At 37.7% G+C, this 19,721-nt stretch overlaps 1 protein-coding gene across 3 annotated transcripts; it reads right to left on the bottom strand.

The window, feature by feature from the left end:
- Positions 1–185: 185 nt before the first annotated feature.
- LOC103707768 (ATPase family AAA domain-containing protein At1g05910) lies at positions 186–17,736 on the bottom strand. Of its 3 annotated transcripts, none has more exons than XM_017842982.3 (11): positions 17,614–17,736; positions 17,119–17,371; positions 13,029–13,133; positions 11,089–12,885; positions 10,818–11,006; positions 10,585–10,727; positions 6,504–6,749; positions 5,571–5,757; positions 5,271–5,336; positions 4,924–5,173; positions 186–651 (listed from the first exon to the last, which is right to left on the bottom strand). In XM_017842982.3, the coding sequence occupies exons 2-11, from the start codon at positions 17,326–17,328 to the stop codon at positions 221–223; spliced, it is 3,624 nt and encodes a 1,207-aa protein (XP_017698471.2). In that variant the 5' UTR covers positions 17,329–17,371; positions 17,614–17,736; the 3' UTR covers positions 186–220. The 3 variants fall into 3 exon arrangements, with proteins under 3 accessions (XP_017698471.2, XP_038984181.1, XP_038984182.1); XM_039128253.1 differs by having other exon boundaries at positions 189–627; XM_039128254.1 differs by lacking the exon at positions 186–651 and adding an exon at positions 665–787.
- Between the last annotated feature and the right edge of the window lie 1,985 nt (positions 17,737–19,721).

Below are 19,721 nucleotides of genomic sequence, written 5' to 3'. Positions count from 1 at the left end.
ACTAAGATTAGATACCCTGGTAGTCCATGCCGTAAACGATGAGCGTTCGCCCTTGGTCTACGCGGATCAGGGCCCAGCTAACACGTAGGTAATTACGTACTGGACAGTAACTCACAAGCCAATGTCAACACTGGATATTGAAGGATGAACGAACAGAAAAATGATGAATGTTTGCTGTGACAATGTACAAAACTAAAAAAGGAATTTATTTCCGGAACGGTTAAAAATTTTCATCATCCTCAACAAATTTCAACAGATGCCTCAAGATTAACAGCTTATGATCCTCTCTACCTTCTTTACTTGTCACTGCTATCACGCTTTTTATTACACGGGTGTAAAGCCTCTCAAGCTGTGGCACACCATAGCCTTCAGTGCGTTCCATAAGAAGCTGCTTCACGGTGTCAATTTGTTCAGAAATTTCTACATCGGTCATTACCACATCTTGGGAGTTCTCACTAGCCAGGGGGCTGCTAGCCACTACAGATGCCTCTGGAAGTTCATTATTAACAGGGTTTTCTGGTCTTTTTGATGTCCCATTCATTTCTGGTTCTTCAAATGGTCCTGGTTGAGAGGAACTCAGTTTCAGTGAATCAGGTTCAGCAGCAGCTCTGTCTTCTCGGCTCGAGCCTGAAATCATGTGACATAATACCTCTATAATCTGTATAAGTTCATGTTGTCAAGAGTTTTAAATTATAAAAGCTGCCTTTAGTTGCCGTTCATACACTAGGTGGGGCACTCATTTACGATGCAAAACAAGAACTGCTATAACTAAGCAGAATCCCTACATCTGTTTGATAACAAACACGATCAGCATGAATAAAACAAGCAGTAAACTGTATTGCATGTAAATTGTTGTGACACGAAATACAAATATTTAAAATAAACAAAAGAATCATAGGCACTCAAGTTTATTTAGTTTTCACGTACCCATTGAGACCATATAGGAAGAGAGCTAACATGGGAAATCATAAATCAAACTTGCAAGCAGCCCAAAAGATCACACTTAGGCACCAACAGAGACAAGAAGGATAACAATAGAAAGCTTGAAGTGCACTGAAACCAGAGCACTTAACCTCTGTCCTAAATTTCAATCTATTTTCTCTTCACCTTCTATTTCCTAAGTGTAGGAATAATCGTAGGACTCTAAAGGGTTATACATAGACCTTTTCTTTTTGAGCAATAAAAGCAAATATGCACTTTTTTAAGAATATATATGCGAAAATCCCATTATTTTCCCATAGGTTCATTTTTTATGTTAATTTTTCTGAACAGTATATCAGATTTTGTTGTCATAATATGTTTTACTCAAGATTTATCAATAGACCATTTTGCCATTTTCTTTTAAAATTCTGGAGACCTAAGAACTGACCCGAACCAATGCGATGTTGTGGTTGAGTCAGTTTGTTTTCATTTCGGTAGTGATTGGTTCAGTTCTAGTTCCAACAATTTATAGGTTGACCCTCAAAGAAAACCATGCGCAACCACACAGATCACTTAGGTAAAACCGTAGGGTGAGAGGATGCTCCCAAATCAGTCTGAAGAACAGAATATTCTGCTTGAACAGATTATTACTGGGTCAATAATAACTTCTTTTTTTTCATTTAGAACTCTCCTCATATCCCTTTTACAAGACCTAAAGCCATTTATTGTTCTCATCTTTCCAACTAAACTTGACCTTACAAGGCAGGATTCGAATTAAAATAGATTATCATTAACTTAATATTTCCCTAACCCATTCAAACTTCTCCTATCCTAGATATGAATCTTAGAGTCATTTCGTTCTTTTGTCTTCCAATAATACCATACTGCAATGAAGTAGACCTGTTCATGGGCCAAAAATAAGCCAGGCTCGGCCTGGCTTTGCCCAAAGATCAGCACAATTGTCTTAAGCCGGAGCCCAACTTGGTCTAGTCTTTGGGCCTACCTTCTAGGCCCGAGCCCAGCTCTTACTTGAGCTTCAGGCTTCGGAATGGTCCTTGGGCTTCATGATCATTTTTCCCCCCCAAAAAAGTACTAAAAATGCTTTAAAATATTTAAAAAATGCTAAATTATGAATAATTAAATATTGCCAACAACCTATATCATGTCTATTATCCCATTAAGTTCATATATAACAACAATTGTCAATTTAGAATATATACACATCAATCATAATTTCATAAACAAATAACACAAGAAAATAAAAAATTTGAGCTGGACTAGGCTTTTATCCCAAAGTCCAAGCTCGGGCTGGCGGGCCGAAACCTTTGGCCTGAGCCCACCAAAAAGGTTTTGGGGCCGAGCAGGCCTGGTGGGTCACCCAGCTCGTGAACAGGTTCATAATAAGTCTCTCTCAATAGTTGTATTTTGAATTTATATCATACCATTATTTCTCGTTTAACTTTAGCTCTGTGGAGGACCTCCATAGGAATACCAAGCAACTAATGTTACATAGAGCCAACTCTAAAAAGTTAGAATAAGGTTCAATAATACAGTTATGGTTACTCTAAGCCCTTTTTAGCTAGCCATGATTTGACGAGAAGCATTTTGGGTGATGCCAAACACTTTAAAATTGATCATATTTCAGTGGCATGGAAGATGTGGCAGAATGAGCAAATCACATTATTAGTTTCCGAAGCAACTCCCTTGTATGTCTAAAGGTATTAGGCAAAGTTACCCAGAAACTCCAAGTTTTGGATTTCAAGATGTCAAAAGACTAGGACACTTGGAACACTTAATGACACTCCTTGGAACTTCAAATCACTAAGTCAAAATGTCATGATCATTACATGCTTAATAATATTTTATAGAAGTTGTCAAGTCCAACATAACAATTAGCAAAGTCTATATCAATTTTACAAATTCTCTAAACATCTGGTTCAATTAAATGTGCTTTACAGTACATGGACATGTCCCCATGTTGAATTTCTTAAAGGTTCATGTACTGGATTCTTTTGGATGCTTGGACAATTGACACTTATATGTTGAAGTAATATTGGTATCTTTGGAGAAAAGGAGCTTATGACAATGAAGGCTCTTGAAATGAGATAGGCCAATACTACATTTAGCTACCTTAATTCCTTTTTAGGATTCGATTCCTTATTATCATTGAGTAGAGGTGCTGACAGAAGATTGTAGTCAACTTTCTCTCCATGAATCAGAAATGGACTTAAACAGTTAAACCTTGTTGGAGTTCATTTAAAAATTAGCCCATATTTGAAAGTAACAGTAAGGAGTGGTGAGGCTGATGGGAGAAAGGATAAGACGCAACTAGGCAAATTAGCTATATATTTGCTCCACGACAACTAGAAGAATGACATCCAAAAGAGTAACAAATCATGTTTTCTAGTAAGGCCACACCCTTCAAGAAGTCATCCTACCCATTTGGAAAGGTGAGACTGAAAACACTTTCAGTAGAGAGTTGGGAGGATATGCATCATGGAAGGTTCAAAGTTCCACCTAGCTTTTACAGAATGATGGATCGTGTCTCTAGGCAAGGCCATATTTTAAAATGTGAGTTCAAATTAGCAGGCAAACTATCCTACTTAAGAGTCTTGGGAGTGTCTTATGTGCTTATAGCTCCTTAAATTAACTTTCCTCCTGCACTTATCTTTCTGCAAACTAAAAAAGCCTTCATCTACTGGATGAAGGAAAAAATGGAAATAAGCAAGAAAGATTTTCACCCACAACAAAGTGTTAGATGCAACAACTAAAACATCCCAAACAAACAACATAAACAATACTTTGCACAATTATGAAACGAAAAATAGTTCTAGTTTTTTCTTGATATGGACAGACAAGCATACAAGAATGAGTAATTTTATCAAGATAGATCTAAATGCTACAAAGTGCATAAGTATTATTTATTACTGTTATTAAATAAGAACATTATTAGCAATAACAGGAACTTCTGCTTCTTGCTCTTCAAGAAATAGTGTCGTAGATGCCTTCAGGAAAGCGCTTCTATAAATGCTTGGACTTTGGCAACCACATGCTGTAAAAGCATAATTTGGTGAGCTAAGCAGGGAGAGAGGATTGGGTGACAAATGGGTCAAGTCACATGTTGGTTGGATCTTCACGTCATGTTTCACGTCATGTAGGACCACTTTGCTAGACTTTGAGCAACTTGTCAAGGTCTTGTGTCTAGTATTAGGACTACAAAGTAACCAGCTTGATCAAGGTTTTAAATTCTGTAGGACGGAGCTGTCTCGATTTTCCAAGGGAATAGGACGCACCGCCGTCCCACCCAGTCCCGATTTCTTGGGACAGGAGATGTCCCAAGAAATGCCGATAGAGATGCTAGGACAATGGTAGAACAGTCCTATCCCTATACATGGGATGGTACCCCGTCCCGGTATACAGTGGGACGTCCCTCCGAGACTTGAATCCTTGTGCTTGATTGAATCTCCAATTTCATGCTTAGATCAGTCGAGCCCGAACAACCCAACTCACATGCACTGTTAGGTAGAATGAGACGAAAACCAAAAGTCTGCATAGAAACACCAACTTATTTGAGCACAAGGCAAAAGCTAGATCTTCTTGTTTCTACCAAAGCCACCTATTGATTCTACTAATGTTGGAAGCTCTTATTATCAGGAATTAGTAAAGACATTTTTTCTCCCAAGTATAATGCTACCCCATCCAAGAAATGTAAAACAGGTCCGTGCCCTTTAACATGTTAAGAACATACCAAACAACAACTTTGTTGTATATCAAGTTTTTGTTATACAATATAGCCTGAATTTTCCCAAGGATGGGATATTCAGAATTTGACATGAGTAAATACAGCATATGATCCTATATTTATAGAGCTAAATACTGAATGGTTACTATTTTCATCCATGAAACCAGATCTCATTGTTAATCCTAATCACATCATGGCACAGAAAAGAATTAAGTATTATTTTTCCATCAATTAAGAAAAAAGATCTAACAAGCAATTACCTGTATTTTCATTGTCGGTGTTTTTCTTGGTCCGCTTTAATGCTTCATAACTTTGTGACAGCTTTACCTCTGGCTGAACATTACGAAGTCGGGCACTTGTTCTAGTAACAGCAGCTAATTGAACAACAGGTGCTGCTGGAAGACCCAAGCCATCTGTGTCATCCACCACATGCAAAGGGCCCCCCTGTGCTGCAATCTTGTCACAAAATGAAACCAAAGCTGGGTCCATTTGGGACAACATACCTTGCACCTGTAAGAAAAACAAGAATTTAAATAAAAATTAACATCAAGTTATCAATTTATGTGATTCCTGACTACAATCAATATTAAATGAACACAGGAAATACCGCATCTCGAAGCTCATAAGCTCTGCTTACAATCCTAGTTCCATTGTAGTCATCTCCATTATATACCTGTGAAATTGCTCCAAAAATCAACTGAAGAAGCCAAAAATCTTTCCACAGAAAGTCCAATCTTAGCACAGTGGAGAATACTTGCTCGCAAATTAATATCCATAGTATAACTCAAAACTTCAAGTCTAATGGGTCATGAATTTGAAGATTTTTGATTTTTAACCAGATACTTGAGGAAAAAAATAAACTCAAAGTAGGCATGATAGGAAAATATTCTACCAGACAAGATCATACCTTTGCATTTGCCACAATGAGGTCAACATCTAGCAGAAATGCTGCACGTGTGAGATAATGTCCACAATCCACTCGCTGCAACAGAGTAGCCATATCCATAGGATTATGAACAATTGAACGATAATCTGGCGCATCCTCATCCATGACTGGATAATGAAATACACTGAACCGTTTGTCATAGAGAATTCTGCAAGCAAGGAAAGCAGGGAATAGATGATGTCATTACAAGATCATGCAAACTCATTTCTCGTGAAGTCAAAAATGTACCTACTCCAGAGATTTAAGATGGGAAACAGATTTCCTAGAAGTAATAATATGAAGAGGTCCAAAAAGTTTCGCGCAGATAAAGACTAGCTTTGGTATTATCTTCTCAGAAATATTAAAGAATTTATGAGTCATGAATCATGAAATGATTTACTTCTGAATGACCAATAAACTCTCGACTTTGACGATACACTAACCAAAGTACCAAGCTTTACAAATATTCCATTATTGGACAATCAAGAATCATGATGATCTATTAAATCATGAAAAGAATAATTTTTTTTTAACAAAAACAATGCCAGTGTTTTACTAGAAGGATCTCATAATGTAGTTAGCTAACACACCAAATAACTTCCAAATACAAGTAGAGATCAAATGTTTTTAGTGGCATGTACCTAATGCTCAAATGACCAAAATAATTGACTAATATTGTGTGAATTATGAGAAACTGATTCATTATGTGGTTGCTTTCTCTAACCTCTGTTAGCAATAACCATGCTGATGCAGATTACAGATAAGCTTTATTTTTTTGAACCTGAAGTTGGATTTAATCTAACCTTAAGCTCGCAAATAACAGGGCCAAGTTCAATAAGCAATTTCCTTTTTTGTTAGCAATAATATCAATTTTTTACACACAAGTTCTTCATGGTATGGAATGAATAAACAGACCGATTGCAAACATCTCGGAGACACATCCGCAGACGGCGAAGGGCATGTTGCTCAGCTTCTGCCTTGGCTCTTAGCTCTGAAGCCTTTGGACCACTCACTTCTTTTGGTGCTCTGGGGAGTTCCGGAAGAGATTTTGGTTCTTTTGATTTTCCCATTGACTCTTCCTGTGAAATAGAGAGCAAAGCTTCGAGCAGTTGCTCGAAAAATCTAGCCCTGTCATCTGTCGTTGGTCTATCCACTTGATACCTATAAAATGGAAATTTAGAATAAGTTGATATTCTTACTTGAAAAAATTTCCTTTAATGTGGTGAAAGAAAAAGAAAATGTTTCTTTTTTAATAAATGAATACTGGTAAGATGCACAAAGATGATTTTTCTTTATACAATTCTGATACCAAAATCTTCACTCAACAAACAATACCCAAGAGTTTCTTTTTAAAGTGACATACTTAAAACTAAGAAAATTAGTTAAAGGACCCCTTAAGTTTAGGCGAAAGAGTAAGATTTGACTTCATTCACCTTATTACGCAACAAAATATCTGACAGACTTGTACAAAAGAATCCATGACATCAACCCACTAAATGTGCAAATTCAGCAACCTTTTAAAGAAAAGTAAGGGACAAGCTTCAAAGCAAAAAAGATGGATATATATAGATGATGTGATGCAGATGATTAAAATGAAGGGCAAGAAGGGTCCAGTTGGGTCCATTCTAGGTCCCCTATGTCCCAAAATCAAAAGATATGGCTTGCTGTCAGCGAATTATGCGAATGCCCATTGAGGTGTTTGGAGATATCAGGGATTTCCAGCTAGCTAATAGGAAGTCTACATTTTTCCTGTTATCCGGATTTTGCCAGATTTAAGAGAGGCTACATAAGCTTTATATATTTTCTAAATTGACTCAATTAGTTGCTTAGTCAGTCACCTCCTTACAAAATAATGGACAAGATCGGGAGAAAGAGCAGCTCTTATGGAAGAGAGCATAACAACAAAAAGACAAAGGTTGGTAAGTTCTTTTCCACTCTACTTTCTGCTATGTTATCATTTACCTGCACTGACATGCAATAAAGCTGAGACTAGATCTAGCTGCCAAGTCCCACAAACTATGCAGAGAGAATATGACACCTAATAGCCTATTGTTGCATATAACCCCAGAGGGTTACAACCTTAAATTTACCATTTTTCTTAGCTCTTATTCTTCTTCCCAATTACCGATTTATGTTAAGATTCTGAAGCAGATCTCAGCACAACGTTCCAAGTTGCCTTTCATTCTACAGAACAGTTACCAAAACTTTTTCCTTGCAATTTGTAATCCTCATTGATCCAATTCCCTATTTTTGAACCCTAAATTCTGTTGTACACCAGTCATTTCCTCTAATAACCCTGACTCAAGTTGTTTGATCACAGAACAACAGCACATTGATTCTTTACATCATTATTGTCGCAATCTATAGTAATTTCGATCTATTTGCAAAATCATGCTGTTATCAGCCCTACATAGATAAAAAAATAGGACTATTGTTTGTTTGTTTTTTTTTATAGAGCACAACCCAGTAAGGGTAGAATAATCAAGATTTTACATACAAGAATCAAGGATTTTCAGCTAGCTATTACAGAATCATACTTTTCAAAAAAAAATCAAGATCTGGACAAGTTTTGAGAAATACATATTTTGGCCCTTGATCATTTTAATTCCTTTGACATAAGACTTCTATCTGAACTCAATCTAATAGTTTGCCAACCCCTTAGTCTTAAGAAATAATAACAGAGAGAACCTGCTGAAGAATAAGCAGGTCATTTAAAGGTGGAAAAAGACATGCAAATGACATTCCCATTCTTTCTTTTCTCATTTCTTTTTTTCTTCGTTTGCTCTCCGACTTACTCTACCATTAATTACCTGAGTCAACTTGTAACAAATCTAAACACAGTTATAATAGAGTTCTAATGGCAATTATATCCAGAGACTCTGCTGAGGCCTTTCTAAATGCCCGATGACTTGTTGCTTGCCAGATGGATTCAATGATTGCATCACTAGAATCTCGTCATATACCTTTTCCTCTCTGTTATTCTTCCAAATTGCTGTTTATATCCAGATCGAAAAGCAAGCCTGACCACAATTATTCATCTTTATTGTCCTACAGACAACCTTTTCCTTTGAATTAATAATTTTCATCAATCTTCCTCCAATTAGAATTGAAACCTAAGGGCCCTAATCTCCATCATACACCAATCATTTCTATTTTGACCATAGCCCCATTATGTTAATGCCCATAAATGAGCACCATAAATTAATTCTTAAGACCAGGATACCCAACAACTTCGGTCCTTTTGACCTGCTCGTCTACCTATATTTGGATGACCACAAGAATTAGTAACTGAGGCATAACGCTGCAAATGGGTCGAGTTGACCCGTGACCCGAACCCGCTTAGACCCGACCCAACCCAACCCATTTGAAATTTAAATAATTTTGGGTTTTCAATCCTATGACCTGACTTGACCCAAATCTGTATAATTATTCGGACCCACGGGCTGCATCCCATGGGGTGCAAACACAAGTTCTGAAGCCATGGATGGGTCCCAGACCCAAACCAAACCCAATTTTTTTAGGTTGGGTCCGGGTTATACATGGACCCGACCCGACCCGAATGACCCGTTGGGTCAAAAATTGTAGCGGTGGACCCGACCCGATCCGACCCAATCTTCTATCGGGTCGGGCCTGGGTCCAAAATTAGGATCCGAACAAAAAACCAGATTGGGTCGAGGTCACTCATGAGCCGACCCGACCTGAACCATTTGCACCCGTACAAAGGCAAGTCAAGAGTGACCTATTTGTGTCTTCAGACATATTATACAAATAAGCCAGGTTGCCTTTGTTTTAGCATCTCCCATGAACAAATAAACCCATTGAGGAACACTTTAACAGAAGCAGAGAAACGAGCTAAAGCAACAAGATCATAAATGCGCAAGATCCATTACTTTCCAGAGACCATTATCTTCTAAATAACTTAAAAGAAGTCCAAGTTAATATGTTTACAAATTCATGGCTCTTTCCTCTAAACCATGCTGTTTGAGCATCACAGCATAAAGAATATGCAAGCGAAGTTATTCAATGGATGTTGAAAGAGTCTTTTAAGTTTTCTTTAGTCTTTTGCAAGCACTTCTTGATTGAAATCAAGCTCTTTGGTCTAATTCCTAAGAGCCCTTCACCAAATTTCACTTGCATCAACTTATATCCTCCTTACATAAATACATTTATAATATGCTTATATATTTTCCAAGGTACTCATTATCCTTCTTCTAGTACTTCCAACATCAACGCATCTAGTCCACATTTCATGTTTCATGAAAGAATTCTCATAATCCTTGAGATCAGCAAAGCTCATGATCGAGGCCTATTTCCCATTCATGACCTAATTGATATTATCCTCTGGGAGATCTGAATTTCCAAATTTTCTACCTGAGAGATGTTACAACTTTCTTGTTCTACATCAATCTGGAGTTTATTCACATAAAGCCCAACATGTTTGAATCGTAGTAAATTTTGAATCTTTTCTGTGTATAACCTAATAAAGTAGGAAAACATCTATGAGAATCACCATCCTGTTATTACAGGGTTTCTCTCGCATCTTTCGGAAAACCAAACAGAGCCTCATTGGATGTCAGCTTCCAGTAAAAAGCTTTAGCTGTATTATATCTTTCTTAATACACCATCCACCATCACTCATAAAGTTTCTCAATCATTATTCTAAATGCATAAAAACCTCTACGATTTTGGGCTCTAATTAAATTTCAGTAAGGTAATGATTATGATTTTCATAATTTTGCTAACTTGATAAACAAATTGGTATCTCATCCACAAGATTAGTAATGCTTGACTCACAGTAAAGACCAGCTTTCACATCTGTACTAAAAAAAAGGACCAGTTTCACATGAATTATTAAGAAGATAAACAGATATGGTCATAGAAGACATCAGAGAATCTAAATTATCTTAATTATGGATAACTGATGGCAAGAATGATTAGTTTGAGAAAGTTGGGAGTTATAGACAATGAATAACATATTAGGTTAAGAAATGCATACACATTACGAAGACCAAATATGGAAATACACTCCTCATCAAGTTCGCTTAAGGGCACTGAAGATGTTCCAAGTAATAAAATGGGAAGATTGGATGGCAGTTCCTCCAAAAGGGTCATCAAGACAGCCTTAAGCTGCTCATGTGCCTGAAATATATACATATAACAATCAGGAAAAATATATTATTAATCAGAAATTCATCATTTAAAAGTTACCTACTGAATTTGCATACTCACAGTTTCCCACCAAATATGAAATTGTGGTAAGTAAAGTATAGAAGGTGTTGTTCGCCTTGCTTCACCAAATATATGTACCAGAGCCTCTTCTGGAGTCTTTGCACTTGGATCAGAAAGAAGAGAAGGAAGCCCAAGAGGGTGAACAGGAAATTTCTCCAATTCATGCAAGATGGCTGGCCCAACATGATCCTGTTAAACTGAAAAGTTCTTAGACTGTTGCATTAATAATAACTAACAAATTTGCTTATTAAATAAGTTTCAAGATCATTACCAGCCCGACACTTTCGTCACCGCATATCAAAAGGCGAGGCTTATAAACAAGAGAAAGCACCGAACCATAAGAAAGAATAGACAGCTTGCTCACATCAAAAGCTGAAAGACACGGAAAAATATCAGACATGTGTTCCATGATCCTTTGGAGATGTCTTTTCAGACATGGAGCAACAACTGAAGACAGCGGCCTGGAGTGCACAATGGATCCTCTGTGAGCAGCAGGTGTGATTGTAGACATGGCTTCTAAGAAATGATATTTTTCCACCCTAATGGAATCAACATCTATGACAAACTTGTCATCACTAGTATACACTTGAGGATACTTCTCACGAAATGCCCGGATGGCAGCTTCTGTGCATAGAGCTTTCAAATCTGCTCCACAATATCCAACACAACTAGCAGCAAGTTCCATCCTCAACTCCCTCGACGGGGGTTCCTTCCATTTGCGTGTATGAATATCTAATATTTCAGCACGTGCTTCATACCCAGGTAAAGGAAAAATAAATTCACGGTCAAAGCGACCAGGGCGGCGCAAAGCGCCATCAATAGCATCAATTCTATTGGTTGCTCCTATCAAAACAACTTGCCCACGGGAATCAAGACCATCCATCAAAGCAAGTAAAGTCGAAACAATAGAATTGTGAATCTGTTCTTGTTTGCTTGATCTAACAGGAGCAAGGCCATCTATTTCATCAAAAAAAATAATGGATGGCTGATTCCTTTGAGCTTCTTCAAAGAGCAATTTCAGTTGTCGCTCTGCCTCTCCTACCCATTTGCTGAGAACATCAGCTCCCTTGCGCATGTAAAAACTAACCTTCTGACCAGCCTTTGAGGCAGCACAAGCTAATGCTCTAGCAATTAGTGTTTTTCCTGTGCCAGGAGGACCACACAGCAGTACTCCCCTTGGAGGAGTGATGTGATAATTTGCAAAGAAATCGGGATATAGTAGGGGAAAGAATACCATTTCCTTTAATGCATCAATATATTCTGACAAACCCCCTATGTCATCAAAACTCACACTTTCATCAACTTGTAAAGGCTGAATGTCTGCCCCTCCCTTTGAGCTCGGTCCAGCAGTTTGAACACCGGTAGTAAGAGAAGCAATATTGTCACCTTGGTGACTCCACCCAGATGCAGCTACATTCAGTCCCCATGTTGTTGAACTGTGCATATCTAAACCCCCCAAAAGCCATGGCGTCCCACCTCTACTACCACTTCTCATCCATGGAATAGCTGGACCTTGATCCATTTCATCCACAAGAAGAGAATCGTCAGAATCATCAGGTAATGACAAACGATGTCGCTTATGAACTCGAGATCCACCTTTTCTTAGATACTTAGGGTTTTTGGAGCCCATTCCATGATGCAGTACTCTGCGAGGGGACCGTGGTCGCTGTTTCCCCTCTTTCTCAGGAGTAAGTCTGCGAACCTCTGCACGGTTCCGTAGGTCATATCTCCTCCTACCTTCCTGTTCTTCCTCACCATCTTCATCATCCCCATCTTCCTCTGCTTCATCCTCCCCGTCACCTTCCTCTTCATTTCCACCATCCTCCTCAACATCATTTCCATTTTCTGTCTCATCCTGTGCAGCTTGCGCTTCAGAGCTTTCCTGTTCATCTTCTGATTCTTGATATGGTCGCATTCTTGTTCTCCTCAGTGATCTTCTAGGCCGTAAACCTTCACGGCGGGGAAGGGATTTAGTATTTGGGATCTTTCTGTTCCTTGGAGAGGCTGATACTTCATCATGACTTGCATTGTTTTCTACCTTATTTTTAGAAGAGCGATATCTGGGTGCCTGTATGAGAATCAGAACCAGCAGTTGTGAACAATTAGTTAGCCAAAACAGCAAGAAGATTTTCACATTTCAAGCTCCTAAGACACCAAGCTAATAACTGACCTCTACAAACATTCCAGGCATGGGAGAGTTAAAAATCTCACCATTAAATCATCATCATCTGTTCGGGAACTGTCTGTTTCATAATCTTCCAGATTTATAGAAATCTTTCTTTTTCTTGTTGAACGGCGAAGATTTGCAGCAATAGACTGTTGAAAGAAGAATAGCAGATATTAGAAGCTGAAAGGTGCTAAGTCTTACATAATAAGAAAATAACAGAATGAAGCAAAGTTTAAACGTAGTAAGCATGTAGAAGCAGCAGGTGCATATGTCATATTTGAAAAGTAAGCAACGGCAGAAGATACTTGTCCAAAGTCTACATAAGCTGAACTATAAAGCACAAGAAGTTTCAAAATTTTCATCTGATGTAAGACTCATACAGCATGAATTCCACCAACAACGTTGATGAGACTAAGTTTAAGATGCAAACTTTACCAAAGCTCCATCTTATGCCCATGAAGGGGGAAAATCTGACAAGATAAGAATTAGCATAACAGGAGGAGAAAATATATGGCTAAAACGCAGAAAAAAGGGTTCCTTATAGATAAAGTTCACCATCTCAATACCGGAACCTATACCAGTACTATCCTATTACAGTGTTGTTACGTGGTACGTTACAAGACGGCAAGGTGTACTGATTGTTGGTACGGTATGAGAGTTCATACCGTTTCGGTATCGATACAATACGGTATGCCCAGTATAGTACGGTATCGATCAGTATGGCAAACCTTGCTCACAAACTTCTGTAGAAAATACTCCACTAAATGAGGCCCAAGGATGGTCAGTGATTATCTCATAATAATGTACGTGCAGTATAAAGTCAATCATACAAGCAATCGAGTTCACATTTGTTACCTGAGAAGACTTTAGTGCTTCATCCAAAATGTTGGTGTTTTTTTGGAAAAAAAAAATGTTTCAGCATAAATGTTTTTAAGCTTTGCAAAAAATAGCTAATTCTGATTGGTTGCTATACTTGGTAAAGGGTTCCCCCAACAATTCTATCCCATTACAACCCCAGGCTGATCTCGATAAGAACCGCATAATTCCTAAAATTCAAAAAAATAAGGCAATTGTTCAACCAAACAATTGGACAAACCAACAATGATAGAAAAAAGTAACAATAATTTGCTTATCTTCTTCACATGAACACTAAATTTTAGTGTAAATCAGATCTTAGGAGGGAAAAAGAAAGAGGATAGGGATTTTGGTTGGTAAAAGGAAGATAATTACATGAAACCTCACATGTTTAACGAAGAAGAATAAACTTCTATCTAAAGCTCTTAGATAATTACAAAAGTAACAGCTTCCAAAAGCTATCATGGACAACTGGTATGATTCTTCTTTTTCCTTGATCTATCTAAACCCCAAAGAGAAAGATCAAATGCAACCAGAGTAATGAAGTGAATTAAATTTTGAAAAAATTAAAGATATTATATAAATTGATCCATAGTATCAAGTAATCAACCACATATAGACAAGGCTCAACGGTTATAGCAATTGTCAAATCTCTTAGCTTTAAATTAAATGTTTGGCAACCAATCTACCTCATAACTTTCTGGCAGATATGCCTATAAATACTTCCACAGTACAACACTAAGATAGCAAGAATCACTCCTAGCCTTCAATCATATCCAAAGTTCATAAATTCACTTTATAATAGACATGCGGTAACTTTAGACAATCGTGTCTTTTGATCTCAATCATGCTGTTAATGCATCAGACCATTATGGGATAAAGAAAATAATAAATTCATGTCATCAAAAGTGAATGGATCATCATACAATTAACATGTAATAAGAAGCAGCAATTCTATAGTGCTTTCGCCAGTTAAACTTTTGTGATGAATCGTATCTATGAATTTTCTCATTCTTCTTTGCAGGATTCTCATGATCTTAAACCCTTAGTGTTGCTTCTTTAGAAAATTTACAAAATTGAACTTCTACAATAGAATGTTGCTTGTCGATCCCCTCATCCACCAAACTAGCTTCATCAGAATTTCTCTCACCTAAGATCTTCACTAGGCATCATTCATTATATATTGTCCTTACAGCTTCCCAAGCTCTGAAACCGACATCCATGGTATGAGACTAACTTGCTCAAGTACAACTAGTATGATATCAGATATACATGAAAGGCAAATGTGATCTCGAATCAGATTTGAGCAAGAGACGCAGAGAGAGGATCAGTGTTTTAGCCAAGTTCAGAATCAAAAGGAGAAAACAATCAATATGATCCATAAACTTTCCTATTTAAAAATGGATCCTTATCGATCAAATTTTTGAAAAACAAGATATATCTGCAATTTGAAGTGATGAAAAGCCCAGCATTTAATACACATAAAAGAGAAATGAATAAAGAGGAAAGGTAAGAAAATGTTTTCTAAAAAGATAGATCTCTGGCTGTGAAATTATGCTTTCAACAATTAATCTGACACATAGGACATCCTTAAGATTAACCATAAAATAGTTCAAAAATTCAAAATAGAGAAAAAAAATAACTATTACTAGACCCATTTAATATTTATGTTACATCACACAAGCACAAATAATAGGATGAAATGAGCATATCAAGCATAAAAGATACAACATAAATGCACCAAAGCGATTCTAATTCCATATTACTTGGAGAAATATATGAAAGAAGCGTAATATGTTTGATTCACTAATGCAAGCGTAATATGCAAATGATTCAATAAAATTTCTGAATTAACCACAATAAGCATAACCTAACTTTAAAGGTATATGGAGCAAATGTGGAGCTAACTTACAATGCCAATAAACTAAGCTAATATGTCAATAAGGCCAGCTTCAACCAATTTATCTTTATCTCTATTAACATAAATCTGTATGTGTATGTATCCAGAGGAACCATAAAGCATGGAGGTACAAACTAAAACACCATCAAGTTTAACTTTCTTGAATTTGAGCAACAATCCCGAGTGTGATATCTAAGTCATTTAATCCTTATGATGGAAGTCCTTAATAATGAAGAACACCTTGATGAGATGAATCTCATGCACACTTACAGGTTTTTGGTTGCCTCTACGCAAAAGTGGAAGGACACGTGCCTGCATGTTGCTTTCACATGCATGCATGATTGCAGTGCACCTATAGTACATGTATAATGTACAAGAAAAGGGCCAATTTCTAAAACTTATTTCTTTAGGCTGGATAAAAAGTCAATTTTTCCAAGAACAAGATTTAATAAAAGAAACTGAATAATGTTCTCATGAATGTCAATTATTAAAGGTATCTTTGGTGACAGATGATCAACCATGAAAATTCAATTATATATGGAACTTCCAGTTAAAAAAAGGTGCTAAAATTATCTGCTTTCCTAATTCATAATCATTAAAAATCCACTTTAGTTGAGTTACACTGTGTGGAGACATTTGGAATTACATTTTGTAATTGATTTATATTTGTTGGGCAAACATAGTTTTGTGTCTTGGCTCTATCTATGAGCAGACTAATGAAAACTTGTTAGGTGCTTCAGGAAATGAAGACAAATGTTTCTCTACAAGTTCAATCTTCATATTAGTTTCACTTGGACCCGCAGTTTGTAGAATATTATCTTATTTTAAAGTGACAGCATCTGCACTTGAATTAAGAAATGGTAATGCAGAGCAAAAGGAAGATTTTCACTCATTAATTATTATTAAATATCAACCCTTCGCAGTTAATCCCATCAAAGGGCAATGCCATCTCCCACTTAGGATGCATGCTGAAGCTCAGTGAGCACTGTCTTCCCCCACGCCCCCTTTTTCTTTCTAATGTCCGTAGCTGCTGCCCATGTATCAGATTGGCTCCTTCCACGTGCAGCAGTTTACTTGACCAGAGACAATGTCGATGGTGTATCTGCACGCCCATGCATATCCTATTCATGATGTATTATTGCCCCCTCCTAATAGCAATGCAATACAGACTACCTATATGCCTCGATCATTATTCCTTGATGTGTAGATAAGTAGAGACCATAACAAAAATGAAATTGTAACTGGAAGACAACCATTTAAACTAAAAGCCAATGATTTCAGAATTAGCGCCAAATTAGCTTTCGCACAAATTTTCTAACTACCATCATATAATTAAAAAAGAACCATCTAGAGCTAATTGGCAATGTCGAATCTCTTACATCAGAGGGGGGAGCCTGGGACGGCCGATTCCTCGGCCGCAGTAGCTTCTTTGCAATCTGCGACGCCGCAGTCCTCTTCTTGGTCTTCATCTTCTTCCTTATCGGAGGCTTAAAATACAGATAGGCACGGCCAAAATACTTCGGCCGCTGCCGGAGCCTATCGCTGGTCCGCAACGGCCTGACCTCCTCTCCATCTCTTTTCGAATCCATCAAACGCTAGCTCCCTGACTCAATCCCAGCATTGCAAGCCCAACTGCCAGCGAGATCAAAAGCGAATTAAAACCCAAAAGGAGGACAACCTTCCGAACCCTAGAATCAAATCCTCAGATAAACCCTAAACCATTCGAGTATAATGCCCCATGAAGCACCCAAGATCGCTGCTTTTTTCTGATTCCGATGATCAAAAAAGACCGCTATTTCCCAGCCTCGGAATCAGAGAAAGCGAACGGATATGGAAAACATAAAATCACGAGAAGAGAAAATTGAAAACCTAACCTCAAATCTCTTCCATTAGCGACCGGATATCGTCTTCTTCTCCGCGAGAGAGAGAGAGATAGAGAGAGAGACAGAGAGAGAGCTCTGCTTTGGGGCAGGGGGCGACGAGGGCTCTTTCTTACCTCGCCCCGAAGGAAAGAAACCCTTCTGTGACGGCACGTGTCATTGGCACGTGCGCTTCTAGTAAAATTACCAAAAAGGGACGTCGCGGTACGCCTTTTCTCCACGGACCACGGGTGCTCTTTGGCGAACAGTAATGCAATGGGACGTCTCTGGCCGTGAGATTTCGATTGGACGGTTGTGATTTTATAAAATTGTGTTCTAATTGGCGTCTCTCTTGGATTTTGGACCCAAATAGGAGACCCTTATCAGTTACTAAAGGGTAATGCGGACGCAAGCTGTCGTAAAGGCCTGAGGAACCAATGGAGAATTGGTCCATGTCCCGTTTCGACCGTTTTGACCGTTATATGGATTTTAGCTTTATCTTACAAATATTTTGGAGATAAATTTGCTAAAGAATTAACCTCAAGTAAGTAGGGCCTAATGATGCAAATTCTACAGCTCATAGCAAATGAGACCAATAGGTAGAGACCATGTCAGCAAAATCATAGAGATATCAAAGTATACAACGCTAAATTTTACGACCTCTAACAAACCTGAGCTCTGCTATCATGTTTAAGTAATTGGCAAACAATGTATTTTAGGCTTCACAAATTTGTCGCCATTCAATTAAATGCGAGACATTTGGATCATTGCTCGCACAAGAATATGGGCACTTTCAAGATAAATAATTACTTGGTAGAACAAGCTTTGCTATCTATATGGGACTGCACCTCACCACCTTAGCATTTCCTTCCATGAATGCACGATTAGAATGAGATTCTCCGACAACTATGCATAGAGTCTATCACTTCCCATCTACCTCTATGGACTACCATCCTTGTTTCACGGATATCCGGGCTATGCTATATCTCCTTGAGGATAGGATCTTATATATCGGAAGTAAACCATGCAGCCGATTAGATGGCTTATTTTCGATCCACTAATATAGGTATTTGTAAGTGGGGTTCCTCTGTTCTAAAGGAGTTGCATGATATTATAAAATAGATACATTTGCTTATGTCTTTCTTAAAGAGTTGTAACTTCCATAACTTCTTCCTTTTTTAAAAAAATGCCTCAGTGGACATGGCTATGACTGAACGATGGGCTAAATTGACCTCATCATAATAGAAGCTAGTATACACTCTGTATTATCCTCAAAACTAAGTTAAACTTTATACTGCCGTATGTTTATTGTGAAGAATCTTTCCAATAATCTTTGTAGGAACCTATATTCAACATGTCAAAAGTACTAATAGGCCAATATTTTTAAACATTTCCTTTTGAAATTCCTCTAAGCCATATCTCACCGACTGCATCCACGTCCAAGATGAAAATATTCTTCATTGAACTTGACAAGTATGACATTGAATTTTGACTATATGTCAAAGTATATGCCAATATCTTCAACAGTCAATAAAATACAAGGAAAATGAGGAATGGAATAAAAGGAAGTTAGCACTAAATATACAAATTCTAACCAAGATCTAACTTCCATGGATCAGCTCGGAGCCTTGCAAGACTTTGGTGACTTCACTTACCTATCAATTTACTACAAGTGCCGCATCTGCTCAACTTTTGATTTGGAGTCTTTAATCATTAGACTTTAGAGGGTGTGTTATTAGCCTTCATACAACTGATACCCATGTTTTTTATCCTCTTCTTGTATCATGCCTACCAATAATGCCAAAAGGAAAAAAGAAAGTAGCGTCTTTATGAGAAATGCTGCATCTCTCCACATAAAACCAAATTGGGAGGAGACAGGCTCGTGCGAGCAAAGGAATTTCTTGTCAGGTGTGTGATTTGGTTGCTTTCCCGAAACCATTGCAACAAGTGCAACAAATCGACCACCTTAATAGAAATTCCCATCCATGGCCATAACCACTCGGAATAGCGTCCTACACTTAGTGTTATGCTTTATAAAATTTGTACGTATCAGCACCCCAATAAAGTTTATCAGCAGCCAAAAATGTACCATTTTTTTTTTTTTGCACAGCCAGTAACAAAAA

Source organism: Phoenix dactylifera, chromosome 7 (assembly GCF_009389715.1).
Source record: "Phoenix dactylifera cultivar Barhee BC4 chromosome 7, palm_55x_up_171113_PBpolish2nd_filt_p, whole genome shotgun sequence".
Lineage (NCBI taxonomy): Eukaryota > Viridiplantae > Streptophyta > Magnoliopsida > Arecales > Arecaceae > Phoenix > Phoenix dactylifera.
This window is presented reverse-complemented; position numbering and strand designations above follow the sequence as displayed.